This window comes from Sylvia atricapilla, unplaced genomic scaffold (genome assembly GCF_009819655.1).
Source record: "Sylvia atricapilla isolate bSylAtr1 unplaced genomic scaffold, bSylAtr1.pri scaffold_99_arrow_ctg1, whole genome shotgun sequence".
Lineage (NCBI taxonomy): Eukaryota > Metazoa > Chordata > Aves > Passeriformes > Sylviidae > Sylvia > Sylvia atricapilla.
In genome coordinates, this window is record NW_027077180.1 from 50,113 (window position 1) to 70,000 (window position 19,888).

Below are 19,888 nucleotides of genomic sequence, written 5' to 3' on the forward strand. Positions count from 1 at the left end.
ATCCCCCTTCCCAGGGGCTTTTCCCTGCCCTGGTTTGGAGCAGCTGGAGAAGGATCAGAGGGGAGGTCACAGTGGGGCTGAGAACGTGGAGAGAACACCAAGGAGGGGACAAAAAACCGACCCCAAACGCCACCAAAGCCACCAAACTGAGGCCGAGGGACATCGCCCAGCCCCAGGGGACAGGGGACAGGGCCCAGCCCTGAGGGACACAGTCGTGGCAGGGGGTCAGGGGTGAAGTTCTCCTGTCCTTTGTAGGGTCCTGGGCGGTGCCAGGTCCTGGCAGCTTCACAACCTCTTGTCCTTCACGAGGCCGTTCTTGAGGTGCAGCCTGAGGGGGAGAGCAGAGCCCCTGCTCAGCCCCAAAATTCCTGTCCCACCCCCCAAAATTCCTGTCCCACCCCCCAAAATTCCTGTCTCACTCCCCAAAATTCCTGTCCCACCCCCCAAAATTCCTGTCTCACGCCCCCAAATTCCTGTCCCACCCCCCAAAATTCCTGTCCCACCCCCCAAATTCCTGTCTCACTCCCCAAAATTCCTGTCTCACTCCCCAAAATTCCTGTCCCATCCCCCAAAATTCCTGTCTCACCCCCCAAAATTCCTGTCCCATGCCCCAAAATTCCTGTCCCACCGCTCAAGATTCCTGTCCCACCCCCCAAAATTCCTGTCCCACCCCCCAAAATTCCTGTCCCACCGCTCAAAATTCCTGTCTCACCCCCCCAAAATTCCTGTCTCACCCCCCAAAATTCCTGTCCCACCCCCCAAAATTCCTGTCCCACCCCCCAAAATTCCTGTCCCACGCCCCAAAATTCCTGTCCCACCGCTCAAAATTCCTGTCCCACCCCACAAAATTCCTGTCCCACCGCTCAAAATTCCTGTCCCACTCCCCAAAATTCCCCTCCCGAGTTCCCCTGGCCCCAGGCTGGGGCTGATCCAGAGGTGTTCCCACCGGGAAAAAGCTCCAGGGAGAGCTCAGAGCCACTTCCAGAGAGAGCTGGGGAGGGATTTGGGGACAACACCTGGAATTCCAGGACACGGGGAGTGGCTCCTATGGCCAGAGGGCAGGGATGGGAGATCGGGAAGGAATTCCTCCCTGCGAGGATTCAAGGTCAGGCTGGAAAGGGAAAGCTCCAGAGAAACCTTGGAGCTGTTTCCAGTCCCTGGAGGGGCTCCAGGAGAGCTGGGGAGGGATTTGGGGTGAGGGATGGAGGGACAGGACACAGGGAAGGGGAACCTGGGTGGGATTTTGGGCAGGAATTCCTGGTGGAGAAGGGCCAGGATGGAATTCCCAGAGCGGCTGTGGCTGCCCCTGGATCTCTGGAATTGCCCAAGGGAAGTGGGAAGAGGATCCAGAGAAACCTTGGAGCTGTTTCCAGTCCCTGGAGGGGCTCCAGGAGAGCTGGGGAGGGATTTGGGATAAAGGATGGAATTCCAGGACACAGGGAATGGATTCAAACTGGAAAAGGGGGATTTGTGTGGGATATTTGGAGGCAATTCCTGGCTGTGAGGGTGGCGAGGGCTGGGCTGGAATTCCCTGGAATCTCTGGAATTGAGCAATGCCCAAGGCATTTCCCCCAGGGGTGGAATTTTCAGTCTTTTCCAACCCAAACCAGCCCGGAGCTCCACGTTTACCTTTCCTTCAGCGCCTGGGGCAGGTGGATCCCGGGCTCCTTCCCGGTTTTCCTGCTCTCCTCCACGTCGTACTCACGGACATCGTTCACCTCCTGCACCTGCCCCAGCAGCACCTTGGCCACGAACAGCACGATGTACTGCGGGGGACACAGAGCCTCAGGGGACAGCCCCAGGCTCTGGGGGGGTCTTTTCCTGCTGTCCCCACCCCACTGGGGACATTCGGGGCGGTGGCAGCGGCGGGGTGGGCTCGGTGGTTCGGAGGAGAATTCCTGGAACTCGCTTTTCCCTGATCTCATCCCACGGGATGATGGAATCAGCTGTCCTGTCCTGTGCTGTCCCGTGGGGTTTCTCCTTCCCGGCCCTCCCCAAAGCTCGGGGGACGCAGGGGACATTCCCGGGGACGTTCACACCTCTCTCGGATCCCAGCTGCTCTTATCGCTCCCTCCCTCTGCATCCCCGGGGCGGCAGACGGTCTGAATTCCAAAGGCAATTCCCAAACCCTCCTCCTCTGAAACTCGCAAAATTCCTCCCCAAACCGCCTCCTTTTAAACCTCTAAAACATCCTCCCCTGAAACCCCCAAAGTTTCTTCCCTGAACCTCCGAAATTCCTCCCCTGAACCTCCAAAATTCCTCCCTTAAAACCCCCAAAATTCCTCCCTTAAAACCCCCAAAAATCCTCCCCTAAAACCCTCAAAATTCCTCCCTTAAAACCCCCAAAATTCCTCCCCTAAAACCCCCAAAATTCCTCCCTTAAAACCCCCAAAATTCCTCCCCTGAAACCCTCGAATTACACCCCCCTAAAACCCCAAACCTCCTCCTCTGAAACTCCCAAAATTCCTCCCCTGAAACTGCAAAATCTCCCTCTCTGAAACTCCAAAACCTCCTCCCTTAAAACTTCCAAAATTCCTCCCCTAAAACCCCCAAAATTCCTCCCTTAAAACTCCCAAAATTCCTCCTCTGAAACTCCAAAACCTCCTCCCTTAAAACCTCCAAAATTCCTCCCTGAAACCCCCAAAATTCCTGCCCTGAACCCCAAAACTTCCTCCCCTCAGCCCCCCAATCCTCCTCCCCTGAAACCCCCAAAATTCCTCCCCAGAAACTCCAAATCCTCCTCCTCTCAACCTCCAAACCTCCTCCCCTGAAAGTTCAAAATCTCCTCCTCTGAAACTCCAAAACCTCCTCCCTTAAAACCTCCAAAATTCCTCCCTTAAAACCCCAAAATTCCTCCCCTGAAACTGCAAAATCTCTTCCTCTGAAACTCCAAAACCTCCTCCCTTAAACCCCCCAAAATTCCTCCCTTAAACCCCCCAAAATTCCTCCCTTAAAACCCCAAAATTCCTCCCCTGAACCCCAAAACCTCCTCCCCTCAGCCCCCCAATCCTCCTCCCCTGAAACCCCCAAACCTCCTCTAAACCCCCCCAAATTCCTCCCCAGAACCCCCAAACCCCCTCCACCGCTGCGACCCCAGCGAGGACAGGGGTGACCCCGAGGAGAGGGGACCCTTTCCTGCTGTCCCCAGCCCCGGTTTGGGCAGGGGGGACAGCCAGGGGGGGCCGGGGTGACCCACCAGGAACCAGTAGATGTTCATCAGGGTGAGCAGGAGCAGCAGGGCGTTGAAGAAGAAGTAGAAGGGGATGTTGGGGACGGACTGCAGGCTGGAGTGGCAGGTGGCGTACAGCACCTTCAGGGGGAACCAGTAGAGACGGAACCAGAACCTGCCAGGGACAGGGACAGCGAGGTTTAGTGTCCCCATGGCAGGGGACAGAGCCGGCACAGCCTCCTGGGCCCCTGGCACCCCAATATTTGTTCCCTGGCACACCAAAATCTGCCCCAGGCACCCCAAAATCTGCTCCTGACACCCCAATCCCTGCCCCTGGCACCCCAATATCTGTTCCTTGGCACACCAATACCTGCCCCTGGAACCCCAATATCTGTTCCCTGACACCCAAATCCCTGCCCCTGGAACCCCAATATCTGCTCCTCTGGCACCCCAATATCTGCTCCCCTGGCACCCCATTCATCCCAGCACATCCCAAAGGTTTGGGGCCGAGGCTGCACTGTGGGGCTGGGTGGGAAAAGCTCTGGGGGCTTTTTCCAGCCCTGTGCACCCCAAATTCTTCATCAAAAGCCTGAGGCCGTGGCTCATCCGTCCTTCTGTCCATCATTCCTCCATCCATCCCTCCATCCATCCCTCCATCCATCCCTCCATCCATCCATCCATCCATCCATCCATCCATCCATCCATCATCCATCCATCCATCCCTCCATCCATCCCTCCATCCATCCCTCCATCCCTCCATCCATCCATCCATCCCTCCATCCATCCATCCCTCCATCCATCCATCCATCCATCCATCCCTCCATCCATCCATCCATCCATCCATCCCTCCATCCCTCCATCCATCCATCCCTCCATCCCTCCATCCATCCATCCATCCCTCCATCCATCCATCCCTCCATCCATCCATCCATCCATCCATCCCTCCATCCATCCATCCATCCATCCATCCCTCCATCCCTCCATCCCTCCATCCCTCCATCCATCATCCATCCCTCCCTCCATCCATCCATCCATCCATCCCTCCATCCCTCCATCCATCCCGGGGCATTTTCCTCCTCCTCCTCCCCCTCCTCCCCCTGTCCCCGCCCGGGGCCATTTGTCACTCGGTGGCGCACAGTGACAGGGTGACAGGGGCCGGAGTGTCGCAGCGTTTCACAGCCGCTCTGGCGGTGACAGACGCCGGGCACTACAGAGGGATTCCGAGCCCAGCGTGGGGCCCAAAGCCCCTCCCGGATCCTTCCCGGCCCCAAAATTCCCCGGGAGACGGCGGGGAGGGGGCCCAAAAACCGGGAGGGGAGTGCGGAGTGGGAGCAGGGGGAGAAATCCACAGGGAGGGTCTGGAGTGGGGTCAGAGGGACAAAAAAATATCCACCAGGAGGGTCAGGAGTGGGGTCAGAGGGATAAAAATCCACCAGGAGGGTCAGGAGTGGGGTCAGAGGGATAAAAATCCACCAGGAGGGTCAGGAGTGGGGTCAGAGGGATAAAAATCCACCAGGAGGGTCGGGAGTGGGATCACGGACACAAATCCACCAGGGAGGAAGGTCGGGATTGGTACCAGGGACTCAAATCCATCAGGGAAGAGGGTGAGGAGTGGGATCAGGGAGCTGAACCCACCACGAAGAGTCGGGATTGGGATCAGGGACACAAACCCCTCAGTGGGATGAAGGACACAAATCCCTCAGCAGGGTGAGGAGTGGGATCAGGGACACAAACCCAGCAGGGAGGAAGGTCAGGATCAGGATCAAGGACACAAACCCAGGACTGGGATCAGGGACACAAGCCCCGCAGCGGGATCAGGATTGGGATGAAGGACACAAGCCCCCCAGCAGGGTGAGGAGTGGGATAAGGGACACAAACCCCTCAGTGGGATCAGGATTGGGATCAGGGACACAAACCCAGCACTGGGATCAGGATTGGAATGAGGGACACAAACCCCTCAGCGGGATCAGGGACACAAACCCCGCACTGGGATCAGGATTGGGATGAAGGACACAAACCCAGGACTGGGATCAGGATTGGGATGAAGGACACAAGCCCCCCAGCAGGGTGAGGAGCGGGATAAGGGACACAAACTCAGGACTGGGATCAGGATTGGGATGAAGGACACAAGCCCAGGACTGGGATCAGGATTGGGATCAGGGACACAAACCCCTCAGTGGGATCAGGATTGGGATCAGGGACACAAACCCCTCAGTGGGATCAGGGACACAAACCCAGGACTGGGATCAGGATTGGGATCAGGGACACAAACCCCGCACTAGGATCAGGATTGGGATCAGGGACACAAACCCAGGACTGGGATCAGTATTGGCATGAGGGACACAAACCCCTCAGTGGGATTAGGATTGGGATGAGGGACACAAACCCCTCAGTGGGATCAGGACTGGGATCAGGGACACAAACCCCCAGCAGGGTGAGGGACACAAATCCAGCACTGGGATGAAGGACACAAACCCAGCACTGGGATCAGGACTGGGATGAAGGACACAAGCCCCCAGCCGGGCGAGGATCGGGATGAGCCCCAGACGCACCAGCTGAGGCCGAAGGTGAGGCAGCCCACGTTGGAGAGCACGTCGTTGAGGCGGTGGAAGGTGCCGCCGCGGTGCTTGAAGTACACGTTGAGCTTGGTGAACTCCAGCTGCACATCGTTGACGTCGTGCAGGAACAGCACCAGGATGCCCACGTTGTGGTACCTGGGGAAAAATGGGGAGAAATGGGGAAAAAATGGGGAGAAATGGGGGGAAAATGGGGAAAAAATGTGGGGGGGAAATGGGGGAAAAATGGGGAAAAAATGGGGAAAAAATGGGGAAAATGGGGAAAAATGGGGAAAAATGGGGAGAAAATGGGGAAAATGGGGGAAAAAAATGGGGAGAAATGGGGAAAATGGGGGGAAAATGGGGGGAAATGGGGAAAAATGGGGAAAAATGGGGAAAAATGGGGAAAAAATGGGAAAAATGGGGAAAATGGGGAGAAAATGGGGAAAATGGGGAAAAATGGGGAAAAATGGGGGAAAAAATGGGGGGAAAATGGGGAGAAATGGGGAAAAAAATGGGGGAAAATTGGGGAGAAATGGGGAAAAAATGGGGGAAAAGTGGGGAGAAAATGGGGGAAAATGGGGGAAAAAAATGGGGGAAAATGGGGAAAAATGGGGGGGAAATGGGGAAAAATGGGGGGAAATGGGGAAAAAATGGGGGGAAATGGGGAAAAATGGGGAAAAATGGGGAAAAATGGGGAAAATGGGGGAAAATGGGGGGAAAAATGGGGAAATGGGGAAAATGGGGAAAAATGGGGAGAAATGGGGAAAATGGGGAAAAATGGGGAAAAAATGGGGAAAAATGGGGGGAAAATGGGGAGAAATGGGGAAAAAATGGGGGAAAATGGGGAGAAATGGGGAAATGGGGGAAAATGGGGTGGGGGAAATGGGGGCAAAGAAAAAAGGGAGAAAAAAGGAGGGAAATGGGGGAAAAATAGGAGGGGAAAAGGGTGGGAAAATGGAGGAAAAAAGGCAGGAAAAAAAGGGTGAGGGGGAAAAGCAGTGGAGGAAAACAGGATAAAAGGGGAGAAAACAGGGAGCAAAGAGGGAGGAGAGTTGATGCTGGCTCCCAGCACCCCCAGTCTGTCATTCCCTGCCTGAGGGTTGGGACTGGGGTGAGGACACAAATCCAGCAGGGAAAAGGTTGGGATTGGGGTGAGGGACACAGATCCAGCAGGGAAAATTGGGGATTGGGCTCGGGGACAGAAATTCCAGCAGGGCAGAAGGTCGGGGTTGGGGTGACAGACACAGACCTCTCCCAGGGGACCCCGGTGGGGCTCCCCCAGACCTCGGGCCGGGCTCTGGGGCTCACCTGAAGGCGTAGGAGGAGGCCAGGAGGGTCAGGGCCACCACGTGGTGCAGCAGCATCACCAGCGAGTCCTTGCGCCACGTGTCCATGTAGGCCGTGGCGTACAGGGAGTGGCCGTAGAAGCTGCCCTGCAGCAGGTAGGCCACTGCGATGTCCCTGGGCACCTCCATGCCCTGCTGCCAGTCTGGGGGACACGGGGACACCCGTCACACCGGGGCACTGGTCACACGGGGACACCGGTCACACTGGGGCAGTGGTCACATGGGGACACCCGTCACACCGGGGCACTGGTCACACGGGGACACCGGTCACACTGGGGCAGTGGTCACATGGGGACACCCGTCACACCGGGGCACTGGTCACACGGGGACACCCGTCACACCGGGGCAGTGGTCACATGGGGACACCTGTCACACTGGGGCAGTGGTCACATGGGGACACCCGTCACACTGGGGATACTGGTCACACGGGGACACCCGTCACACCACGGCGCCGGTTACATGGGGACACCCATCACACTGGGGATACTGGTCACGCCAGGGCACTGGTCACACCAGCCTGGGGACACTGGTCACACTAGGGGACTGGTTACATGGGGACACCCGTCACACCGGGGCATTGGTCACACGGGGACACCCGTCACACTGGGGATACTGGTCACACGGGGACACCCGTCACACCGGGGCAGTGGTCACACGGGGACACCCGTCACACTGGGGACACCAGTCACACGGGGACACCCGTCACACCGGGGCAGTGGTCACACGGGGACACCGGTCACACTGGGGCAGTGGTCACATGGGGACACCTGTCACACTGGGGATACTGGTCACGCCAGGACACTGGTCACACCAGCCTGGGGACACTGGTCACACTAGGGGACTGGTTACATGGGGACACCCGTCACACCATGGCACCCGTCACACTGGGGATACTGGTCACGCCAGGGCATTGGTCACACCAGGACACTGGTCACACCAGGACACTGGTCACACCAGGGCAGAGGTCACACCAGGGCAGTGGTCACACTGGGGACACTGGTCACACTGGGGCACTGGTCACACCAGACAATGGTCATGACAGGGACACTGGTCACAGCAGCTCAGGGACACTGGTCACACCAGGACACTGGTCACACCAGGACAGGGACACTGGTCACACCAGGGCAGTGGCCACACCAGCCTGGGGACACTGGTCACACTGGGGCACTGGTCACACCAGCTTGGGGACACTGGTCACAGCAGGACACTGGCCACACCAGGACACTGGTCACAGCAGCCTGGGGACCTGGAGGTGCCACCAGTGGGGCCCAGGAGGTGGCAGGTCCCCCCAGCCCAGCACAGGGGCAGGGGCTGGGTGAGGATCCAGCTGGTCCCAAACTCTGCCCCGGGCACCAAAACCTCCACAGCCACCGACGTCTGAGGGGATTTTAACCCCTGATTTGGGCAGGGATTGGAACAAGGGGATTTTTAATCTCTGTCTTAGTGCAAGGTTTGGAACAAGGGGATTTTTAATCCCTGTCCTAGTACAGGGCTTGGAACGAGGTGATCTTTAGGCTCTGATTTGGGCAGGGGCTGGAACAAAGTGATTTTTAAAACCCTGATTTGAGCAGGAGTCGGAACAAGGTGATTTTTAACCCCTGATTTGGACAGGGATTGGAACGAGGGGATTTTTATACCCTGTCCTAGTGCAGGAGTTGGAACGAGGTGATTTTTAACCCCAGATTCAGTGCAGGAGTTGGAATGAGGTGATCTTTAGGCTCTAATTTAGGCAGGGATTGGAATGAGATGATTTTTATTCCCTGTCCTAGTGCAGGGGTTGGAATGAGGTGATTTTTAGGCTCTGATTTGGGCAGGGGCTGGAATGAGGTGATTTTTAAAACCCTGATTTGGGCAGGGGCTGGAACGAGGTGATTTTTAACCCCAGATTCAATGCAGGAGTTGGAACGAGGTGATCTTTGGGCTCTGATTTGGGCAGGGGTTAAAACGAGGTGATTTTTAACCCCTGATTTGGCCAGGGGCAGGAACGAGGTGATTTTCAGGTGATTTTTAACCCCTGTCCTAGCACAGGAACTGGAACGAGGTGATTTTCAAACCCTGATTCTCTGCCTCTCCCCACGACCACGAGCTGATCTTCAAGACCCAACCCAACCCAACCCAACCCACCAACTAATTAATTATTCCCTGATTTCCCTCCCCAGCCACAGAAATTCTCAGACACCTCCTCGCGCCACCTCTGATTTTTTTAAAAAAAAATATTAAAAAACGTGAAATGGGATTTTTCCCTCCGGTTTTGCTCACCATAGAAGGCGGAGGGCGGGTCGTGGAAGAAGCGGTAGTCGGTGCAGAAGAGCAGGTAGGCGCCGTAGGACCACGACAAGGAGTAGAACAGCAGCTTCCAGGCGCTCTCGGGCATCTTGGCCGCGTCCTTGGGCTGCAGCTTGCACCATTCCCCCAGGGGCTGCCGGGGGGAATCAAAAATAAAAATGAAAATGAAAATAAAAATGAAAATAAAAATAGAAATGAAAATGAAAATGAAAATGAAAATGAAAATGAAAATGAAAATGAAAATGAAAATAACAATGAAAATGAAAATGAAAATGAAAATGAAAATGAAAATAAAAATGAAAATGAAAATGAAAATGAAAATGAAAATGAAAATAAAAATGAAAAATGAAAATGAAAATAAGAATAAGAATAAAAATGAAAATAAAAATGAAAATAAAAATGAAAATGAAAATAAAAGTAAAAATAAAAATAAAAATAGAAACAAAAATAAAAATAAAAATAAAAATAAAAACGAAAATAAAAACAAAAATAAAAATAAAAATAAAAATAAAAATAAAAATAGAAATAAAAATGAAAATAAAAGTAAAATAAAAATAAAAAAATAAAAGTAAAAATAAAAATAAAAATAGAAATAAATTAGAATAAAAATAAAAATAAAAATAAAACTAGAAATAAAACGGCCAGGAGGAGGAGCTTTAACAACACTACCCCGGGCAGTTGGAGACGGGAAAAAATCCTCTGGATGTGCAGGGAAAAGCTCGGCAGAGCCCTGGACAGACTGGCACTGCCACCAAGTGCCACCAGGTGCCCCCAGGGCCGGGCTGTGTCACCCTCGCCGCGCTCCCGGAGGATTTGCCAGCCCCAAATCCCGCTGGGATTTTTTATTCCCTCCACCCTCGTGGTGTTTGAACGGAGGAAAGGAGAGAAACTTTCCCCAAAATGCCCGAAATAAACTGACCCAGCAAGGCACAAACTCAGGTTTTTGGGAATAAATGGATCCAGCAAGGCACAATCTCGATTTTTTGGGGAATAAATGGAAATAAATGAACTCAGCACAGCATAGCCTCAGGTTTTGGGGATTAAATGAACGCAGCAAGGCAGAGCCCCGGGTTTTTTGGGAATAAATGGATCCAGCACAGCACAACTCCAGGTTTTTTTGGGAATAAACTGACCCAGGACCGCACAACTCCAGTTTTTTGGGGGGAATAAATGAACCCAGCAAGGCACAAATTCAGTTTTTTGGGAACAAACGGATCCAGGACCCCACAACTCCAGAGTTTTTGGGATGAAATGAACCCTTCAAGGCACAAACTCAGTTTTTTGGGATGAAATGAACCCTTCAAGGCACAAACTCAGTTTTTTGGGATGAAATGAACCCTTCAAGGCACAAACTCAGTTTTTTGGGAACAAATGAATCCAGGACCCCACAACTCCAGGATTTTTTGGGGATGAAATGAACCCTTCAAGGCACAAACTCAGTTTTTTGGGAACAACCGGAGCCGGGGGCTCTGCCTTTCCCCCTGAGCTCCCAGGATCTCCGGGCTGGGAGTTTTCCCTGCCCCTCGCTGAACCACTCCAAATCCTGGAATCCCACATCCCATTCCTGCCTCCCCTTTCAGGACAGGGACCCCCAGGAGAGGACACAGGGGAAGGTTTTGGGGACCCCAAAGCCCCCGATCCCCCCGCTCGGAACCTCCCGGTGAGCTGGAGGTGAAAACCAAAACTCCTGCCCAGTAACTGGACCCTGCCCCGGCTCAGCATTTTCTGCTCCTAATTTAAGGTCCCAGCTGTCCCCAGGCTGTGGCCGGATTTCGGGCTGAGCCTTTTCCAGGGGCTCCCAGCCCCAAAAAATCCCGAGTTCTCAGCCCTGCCAAAGGCTTTTCCCAAAGGCAGGAACAAGAGGAGGAAAGTGGGAGGGAGAATGGAAAAGGGAGAGAGAGTCCTGGGCAGGATTGTTGGGGTGTGCAAAGGGTGGGACACGGGGACAGCCCTCGGGGGTTTGGGGGCCTCAAAGAGTGTGCACCCCACAGGGATCATCCTGCTCACCCCATAGGGATTAATCCTGCTCACCCCACAGGGATTAATCCTGCTCACCCCACAGGGATTAATCCTGCTCACCCCATAGGGATCATCCTGCTCACCCCATAGGGATCATCCTGCTCACCCCATAGGGATTAATCCTGTGCACCCCACAGGGATCATCCTGCCCACCCCACAGGGATCATCCTGTTCATCCCACAGGGATCATCCTGGTCACTCCACAGGGATTAATCCTGCTCACCCCATAGGGATCATCCTGCTCACCCCATAGGGATTAATCCTGTGCACCCCACAGGGATCATCCTGGTCACTCCACAGGGATCATCCTGTTCATCCCACAGGAATCATCCTGTTCATCCCACAGGGATTAATCCTGCTCACCCCATAGGGATCATCCTGCTCACCCCATAGGGATCATCCTGTTCATCCCACAGGGATTAATCCTGCTCATCCCACAGGGATTAATCCAGCTCACCCCATAGGGATCATCCTGTTCATCCCACAGGGATTAATCCTGCTCACCCCACAGGGATCATCCTGTGCACCCCACAGGGATTAATCCTGCTCACCCCACAGGGATCACCCAGTTCAATATTCCCCCAGTCCCAGGGAGGATTTGGGATCCTCAGACTTCTGCTCACCCCACAGGGATCATCCTGTTCCAGTTTTTCCTCTGTTCCAGGGTGGATTTGGGGTCCCCAAACCTCTTCGCACCCCACAGGGGTCATCATCCCTGCCCACCCCACAGGGATCATCCTGTTCAATATTTCCCCAGTCCCAGGGTGGGTTTGGGGTCCCCAAACCTCTGCTCACCCCACAAAGGGCATCCAGTTCCATCTTTCCTCAATCCCAGGGTGAATTTGGGATCCTCAAACATCTGCTCATCCCACAAAGGTGATCCTTGCTCACCCCACAGGGGTCAATCCTGCTCACCCCACAGGGATCACCCAGTTCCATCTTTCCCCAGTCCCAGGGTGGATTTGGGATCCTCAATCCCTGCTCACCCCACAGAGTTTTGGGGTGGAGGGAGCACAGGGATCATCCCATTCTGTCCTCTCCTCAGGGACACGGGGAGGGGACACAGAGGGGACACGGAGGGGACACGGAGGGGACACAAAGGGGACACGGAGGGGACACGGGGGGGGGACACAGAGGGGACACGGGGGGGACACAGAGGGGACACAGAGGGGACACAGAGGGGACACAGAGGGGACACAAAGGGGACACGGAGGGGACACAGAGGGGACACAGAGGGGACACAGAGGGGACACGGAGGGGACACAGAGGGGACACGGGGGGGACACAGAGGGGACACGGGGAGGGGACACAGGGATGTCCCCGGCGCCACCGCGGCCCTGTGGGGTGGGGACAGGGGTGGGGATGTCCTCCCATCACCCGGCCGCCGTTGCCATGGTGACGGAGCGGGATGCTGCTGTTGCTACGGGCGACGGGAGCTGCTGGCCGTGACGTCACGGGGCCGTGACGTCACGGGGCTCTGCTTAAAGGGCAACGTCCCCTTCCTCCTCCTCCTCCTCCTCCTCCTCAGGGCAAGGAGGGCGCGGAGCTGCTCTGTCCTTTCCCAGCCTCCAGCACGGCCTCTGTCCCCAAATCCAGCCCCAGGGATCCCAAAATCCACCGTCAGGGACCCCAAAATCTGCTCCCAGCTCCAGGGATCCCGAAATCCACCGTCAGGGACCCCAAAATCTGTTCCCGGCTCCGGGGATCCCAAAATCCACAGTCAGGGACCCCAAAATCCACTCCCAGCCCCAGGGATCCCGAAATCCGCCCCCAGCTCCAGCAGGAGGACACAGGAGCACCCAGAAATCCCCAAATCCGCACCCAGCCTCTCCCGGCTCACGGGTCCCCGCGGTTCAGGGGGTTTGTCGCGGCCCCCGGGCGGTGCCAGGCCACCCGCGGGGACACACACAGCGGGGTGACACCGGGCAGCGACAGCTGCTGGGGCTGGCACCGGGCTGGGGGTGACCGCAGGGACCCGTCTGTGCCCTGTGTCCCCTCTGTGTCCCCTCTGTGTCCTGTGTCCCCTCTGTGTCCCCTCTGTGTCCCCTCTGTCTACTCCTTTGTGTCCCCTCTGTGTCTCCTCTGTGCCCTCTGTGCCCTGTGTCCCCTCTGTGTCCCCTCTGTGTCCTGTGTCCCCTCTGTGTCCCCTCTGTGTCCCCTCTGTGCCCTCTGTCTGTGTCCTGTGTCCCCTGTGTCCCCTCTGTGTCCCCTCTGTCTGTGTCCTGTGTCACTCTGTCCCTTCTGCGTCCTCTCTGTCCACTCCTCTGTCCCCTCTGTCCCTTCTGTGTCCCCTCTCTCTGTCCCCTCTGGCCATTCCTCTGTCCCCTGTGTCCCCTGTCTGTCCCGTCTGTCTACTCCTTTGTGGCCCCCCTCTGTCCCCTCCGTGTCCCCTCTGTCCCCTTTGTGTCCCCTCTGTCCCCTTTGTGTCCCCTCTGTCCCCTCTCCCTGTCCCCTGTGTCCCCTCTCTCTGTCCCCTGTGTCCCCTCTGTGTCCCCTGTGTCCCCTGTGTCCCCTGTGTCCCCTCTCTCTGTCCCCTCTGTCCGCTTTGTGTCCCCTCTCCCTGTCCCCTGTGTCCCCTGTGTCCCCTTGTGTCCCCTGTGTCCCCTCTGTCCCCTGCTGTGTCCCCTGTGTCCCCGGGCTGGACACTGCTCCCGGCCACTCAAATTTGGGAATCCCGGGGGTTTGAGGGGTCCCAATTTTGGGGCTCTTGGGGGGTTTTTGGGGGGAATAAACTGACCCAGAACGGCACAATCTCAATTTTTTGGGGAAATAAACTGACCCAGAATGGCACAAACTCAATTTTTTGGGGATAAAACTGACCCAGAACGGCACAAACTCATTTTTTTTGGGAATAAACTGACCCAACAAGACACAAACTCTATTTTTTTTTTTTTTTTTTTTTTTTTTTTTTTTTTTTTTTTTTTTTTTTTTTTTTTTTTTGGGAATAAACTGATCCAACAAGGCACAAACTCATTTTTTGGGGAATGAACTGACCCAACAAGGCACAAACTCATTTTTTGGGGAATAAACTGACCCAGAACAGCACAAACTCAATTTTTTTGGGATAAACTGACCCAACAAGACACAACCTCATTTTTTTGGGGACTAAACTGACCCAAATTTACCACCTCACTTCAGAACAACAAGAGGTTTTATTGTTTTACATAATTCAATTTTTTTCACGCTCGTGAGCACTTTGTTTGCTCCACAAACAGGGTTTTTTGTTTTTTTTTTTTTCCTGCTTTTTTTCCTACAGAACTTCTTTCCCCTGCTCATTAAAGGAGGAACCAATTAAGTTTGCTCCTTAAAAAGACCCAAATTTTAGAGAATTTTCTCCCAAATTTGCCCTGAACCAACCCCCACCCCAGCAGCAGCTCCGTGCCTCAGTTTCCCCAAGCTCTGGACAACATTTTCCAGAAAAAAAGCGATTTTCTCACCCCCAAATCCATGACAGTATTATTATTTTGTTTCAATTTCCCCTTAATTCCGTGTCCCTGGCAGAGCTGCTGCAGCCCAGGCAGCGAATAAAGAACTTTTTGTTGTGGTTTTTTGTGGTTTTTGGTGCCTTTCTGCAGTTCCCAGGGTTTGTGTTCGGAGGAGGAAAAGGCAGAGCCTGGCTGACAGTTTGGAAGTTGAATATTTGGAATTTTTTTGGTGTTAATTTAAGTTCTGACCCCTCAAAAAAACGCTGCATTGGGGCTGAGGCTGTAAAAAAGGCTCCCAAAATTGGCTTTAAATATAAATTATCTATAATATAGATATTGGCTGTAATACATGGATAGATTATAATTGTATATAAAAATCTATAATATAGATATTTGCTATAATACATCTATAGAATATAATTATATATAAATAACCTATAATATAGATATTGGTATAATACAGGGATAGAATATAATTATATGTAAATAATCTATAATATAGATATTGATTATTATACAGGGATAGAATATAATTATATATAAATAACCTATAATATAGATATTGACTATAATACATCTATAGAACATAATTATATATAAATAATCTGTAATATAGATATTGGCTATAATACAGGGATAGAATATAATTATATGTAAATAATCTATAATATAGATATTGATTATTATACAGAGATAGAATATAATTACATATAAATAACCTATAATATAGATATTGACTATAATAAATAAATAGTCCATAACATATAAATAGTCTATAAAATATATGTAGTTTTTAATATATATAGATTATAATATATAAACTATAATATATAATCTAAAATATAGAGACTATAATACATAAAAATAGTCTATAATATATATATAGACTATAATAAATAATTGGTCTATAATATATATTGATTATAATAATATATGACTATAATAAATAGTCTAATAGATATATTGATTATAATAAATATATCGACTATAGTACATATATAGACTATAATATATATATAGGCTATAATAAACAGACTAAAATAAATCGTTTATAATATATCTATTGACGATAATATATAAATGGTCTATTATATATATATAAATACGTTGAAATATAATATAATATAATATAATATAATATAATATGATATTGTATAACATGTGATTTAATTTAATTTAATTTAATTTAATTTAATACTATACATACATTGACTATAAAGCACTAAGATCATGGATGTGGAGTTTGAACAGAACCATGAAATGTCACACGATAAAAACCTTAAAATTTAAAGTTTTAGTTTCAAGTTTTACCTTAAACTTTTAGTACAAAACTGGGCTGGTCCCACAAAGCCGGACACAAACCCCCGCCTCCTGCCCTGGGCCAACCAAAAAAAGAGAAATTTTCCCTCCTCAGAACAAACTGATAGGCCCAGGAATGCTAATAAAGGGTTTTCTAATTCAAAAATAGTTTGTCGTTCAAAAATAGTTTGTAATTCATTAAACAATAGTTTGTAATTAAACAATAGTTTGGGTGATTTCAGATTATTGGCTTTGAGGCGTTTCAGAGTGTTCTGTGGCAAAAGCTGATAGGCCAAGGAATGCTAATAAATGGTTTTGTAATTAATAAATAGTTCATAATTCAAATATAGTTTGTAATTCATTCAAAAATAGTTTGTAATTCATTAAACAATAGTTTGTAATTAAACAATAGTTTGGGTGATTTCAGATTATTGGCTTTGAGGCATTTGTAACATCGTGTGGCAGAAGCTGATAGGCCAAGGAATGCTAATAAAGGGTTTGGTAATTAATAAATAGTTCATAATTCAAATATAGTTTGTAATTAATTCAAAAATAGTTTGTAATTCATTAAACAATAGTTTGTAATTAAACAATAGTTTGGGTGATTTCAGATTATTGGCTTTGAGGCGTTTCAGATGTTGTGTGACAGAAGCTGATAGGCCCAGGAATGCTAATAAATGGTTTGGTAATTAATAAATAGTTTAGTTTCTGATTATGATAATGTGAATTATGAACCTGAGGTTGTGCCAGGCTGGGTCAGTTTATCCCAAAATAACCCGAGTTTGGCCTTGCTGGGTCAGGTTTTATTGCTAAAAACCCAAATTCTGCCATCCTGGGTCAGTCTATCCCCAAAAATCCGAGGTTTTGCCAGGCTGGGTCAGTTTATTCCCCAAAAAAACGAGTTTGTGCCACCCTGGGCCAGTTTTTATTGCTAAAAACCCAAAGTTTTGCCATCCTGGGTCAGTTTATTCCCCCATAAACTCGAGTTTGTGCCTTTCTGAGTCAGTTTTTATTCCTAAAACCCCAAAGTTTTGCCATCCTGGGTCAGTTTATCCCAAAAAATCCATGTTTCTGCCATCCTGTGTCAGTTTTTATTCCTAAAACCCCAAAGCTTTGCCATCCTGGGTCAGTTTATCCCCATAAACCCGAGTTTGTGCCTTTCTGGGTCAGTTTTTATTCCTAAAACCCCAAATTTGTGCCTTTCTGGGCCAGTTTTCATTCCCGAACAGCCCAAACCCGTGCCCCCTCCTGTCCCCTGTGACCCCTCCCGGGCCGGGGGAAGGTGACACCGCCGGGACCCGCCGCCCGTCTGCGGTTACAGTGACCCATTTCCCCAGGGCACGGCTCCTCGCAGCTGCCAGGACCTGCCAGAGTCTGCCAGGGGCTGCCAGGACCTGCCAGGGGCTAAGAGGAGCTAAAAGGAGCTAAAAGAACCTGCCAGGACCTGCCAGGGGCTAAAAGGAGCTAAAAGAACCTGCCAGGAGCTGCCAGGACCTGTGAGCATCTGCCGGGACCTGCCAGAAGCTAAAAGAAGCTGCCAGGAGCTCCCAAGAGCTGCCAGGGTTTGCCAGGGTCCACCAGGAGCTGCCAGGACCTGTGAGCAGCTGCCAAGAGCTGCCAGGGGCTGCCAGGACCTGCCAGGAGCTGTATTCAACTGCAAAGAGCTGCCAGGAGCTGCCAAAACCTGCCAGGACCTGCCAGGATCTGCCAGGAGCTGTATTCAGCTGCCAGGAGCTGCCAGGACCTGTGAGGATCTGCCAGGACCTGTGAGGAGCTGCCAAGAGCTGCCAGGACCTGCCAGGAGCTGCCAGGAGCTGTATTCAACTGCCAGGAGCTGCCAAAACCTGCCAGGAGCTGCCAGGACCTGTGAGGAGCTGCCAGGACCTGCCAGGAGCTATCAAGAGCTACCAGCACCTGCCAGGACCTGCCAGGTGTTTCCAGGTGTTGCCAGATGCTGCCAGGGTCTTCCAGGAGCTGCCAGGAGCTACCTGGCATCACGGACAGACAGGGAATGGGGGAAATCCAAATCCAGGAGAAAATTCCCAGCAAGTTCCTCACCCACAGCTCCTTCAACCCATCCCAGCCAGACAGGGAATGAGGGAAATTCATAAAATAAAAATAAAAATAAAATAAGGTAAAATAAGGTAAACTAAACTAAACTAAACTAAACTAAACTAAACTAAAATAAAATGACCCCCAAATCCTCCCGATTTCCCTCCAAACCCTCCACCAAAGAGCCAGAAATTAAAGATTTAATTCACGTCCCCCAAGGCTGCGGGAGATTTCATCCCAAAAAAGCCCCGCAGGAATGTGCCCCCTGTTCTTCCTGTGCCCCGGGAAAAACGGGAATGAGCGGGGGAAAAATATCCCTGACCTTGTGGGGATGGGAATAAAGGCGAAATGGAGATGGGGGGGTTCCGGGATGTTCAAATTCTTTGGGATTCAGCACCGGGAATGACAAAAATAAACCGGGAATAAAACCCCTTAATCCTGTGGGGATGGAAATAAAGGGGAAAGGAGCAGGAGGGGTTCCGGGATGTTCAAATTCTTTGGGATACAGCACTGGGAAAGGCAAAAACAAACAGGGAATAACCGGGAATAAAATCTCCTGAACCTTGTGGGGATGGGAATAATGGGGAAAGGAGCAGGGGGAGCTCCGGGCTGCTCAATCCTGCAGGATCCAAACCCTGGGAAAGACACGGAACGGCAGGAAAAAAACCATGGAATAACCGGGAAGAAACCACCTCAGCCTTGTGGGGATGCGGGGATGGATCCAGGGATGGATCCGGGGATGGATCCGGGGGATGGATCCGGGGATGGATCCGGGGATGGATCCGGGGATGGATCCGGGGATGGATCCGGGGGATGGATCCGGGGATGGATCCGGGGATGGATCTGGGGGATGGATCCAGGGGAAATGGATCCGGGGATGGATCCGGGGATGGATCCGGGGATGGATCCGGGGGATGGATCCGGGGATGGATCCGGGGATGGATCCGGGAATGGATCCGGGGGATGGATCCGGGGATGGATCCGGGGGAAATGGAGCAGGGGATGGATCCGGGGATGGAGCCGGGGATGGATCCGGGGGAAATGGAGCAGGGGATGGATCCGGGGGAAATGGAGCAGGGGATGGATCCGGGGATGGAGCCGGGGATGGATCCCGGGATGGATCCGGGGGAAATGGAGCAGGCAGAGGATGCTCCATCCTCAGGGACGGCGCGGAACAAGCCCGGGAATAACCTGGAAGGAAAAAGCCGCTGAACCTTGCGGAGCTGAGGAAGGCGGAGGGAGCGGGGGATTGGGTTTATGGCTCCCTCAGGATGCTCATGGATGGAAATCCGGGAGGAAAAGCGGGACGCAAAAAAACCCAAACCAAAACAAAAAATCCCCCCCCAAAAAAACCCCAAAAAACCCAGGATGTAAATCCAGGAGGAAGATCGGGGCACAAAAAACACACGATAGAAATCCAGATGGAAAATCGGGGCAAAAAAACCCCCTCCCCCCACCCCCCAAAAAAACAAAAAAAACCCCACAAAAAACCAGGATGGAAATCCAGGAGGAAAATCGGGGCGCAGAACCATCCTCCCCCCATCCCCAGACCCCGCAGCGGGGGCAGGCGCCGCTCTCCCCTTCCCCGATGCCAAAAACCCCGGGATGTAATTCCAGGATGGAAATCCAGGAGGAAAATCGGGACGCAAAAACATCCCCCCGCAGTTCCCAAATTCCGCAGCGGGGGCGGGCGCCGCTCTCCCCTTTCCTCGACCCCAATGCCACCGTGATCCC

General features: G+C 51.9%; 1 protein-coding gene across 1 annotated transcript in view; it reads right to left on the reverse strand.

Annotated features, from left to right (window-relative positions):
• Window positions 1-285: 285 nt before the first annotated feature.
• Window positions 286-19,888, reverse strand: part of CERS1 (ceramide synthase 1) — a 20,407-nt gene continuing 804 nt past the window's right edge. The window contains exons 2-7 of the mRNA XM_066340537.1: window positions 9,333-9,492; window positions 7,036-7,216; window positions 5,722-5,883; window positions 3,197-3,344; window positions 1,630-1,766; window positions 286-328 (exon numbers count right to left, since the gene is read on the reverse strand). Coding sequence (XP_066196634.1) covers window positions 286-328; window positions 1,630-1,766; window positions 3,197-3,344; window positions 5,722-5,883; window positions 7,036-7,216; window positions 9,333-9,492 — 831 coding nt within the window. The remainder of the gene's footprint in view (window positions 329-1,629; window positions 1,767-3,196; window positions 3,345-5,721; window positions 5,884-7,035; window positions 7,217-9,332; window positions 9,493-19,888) is intronic.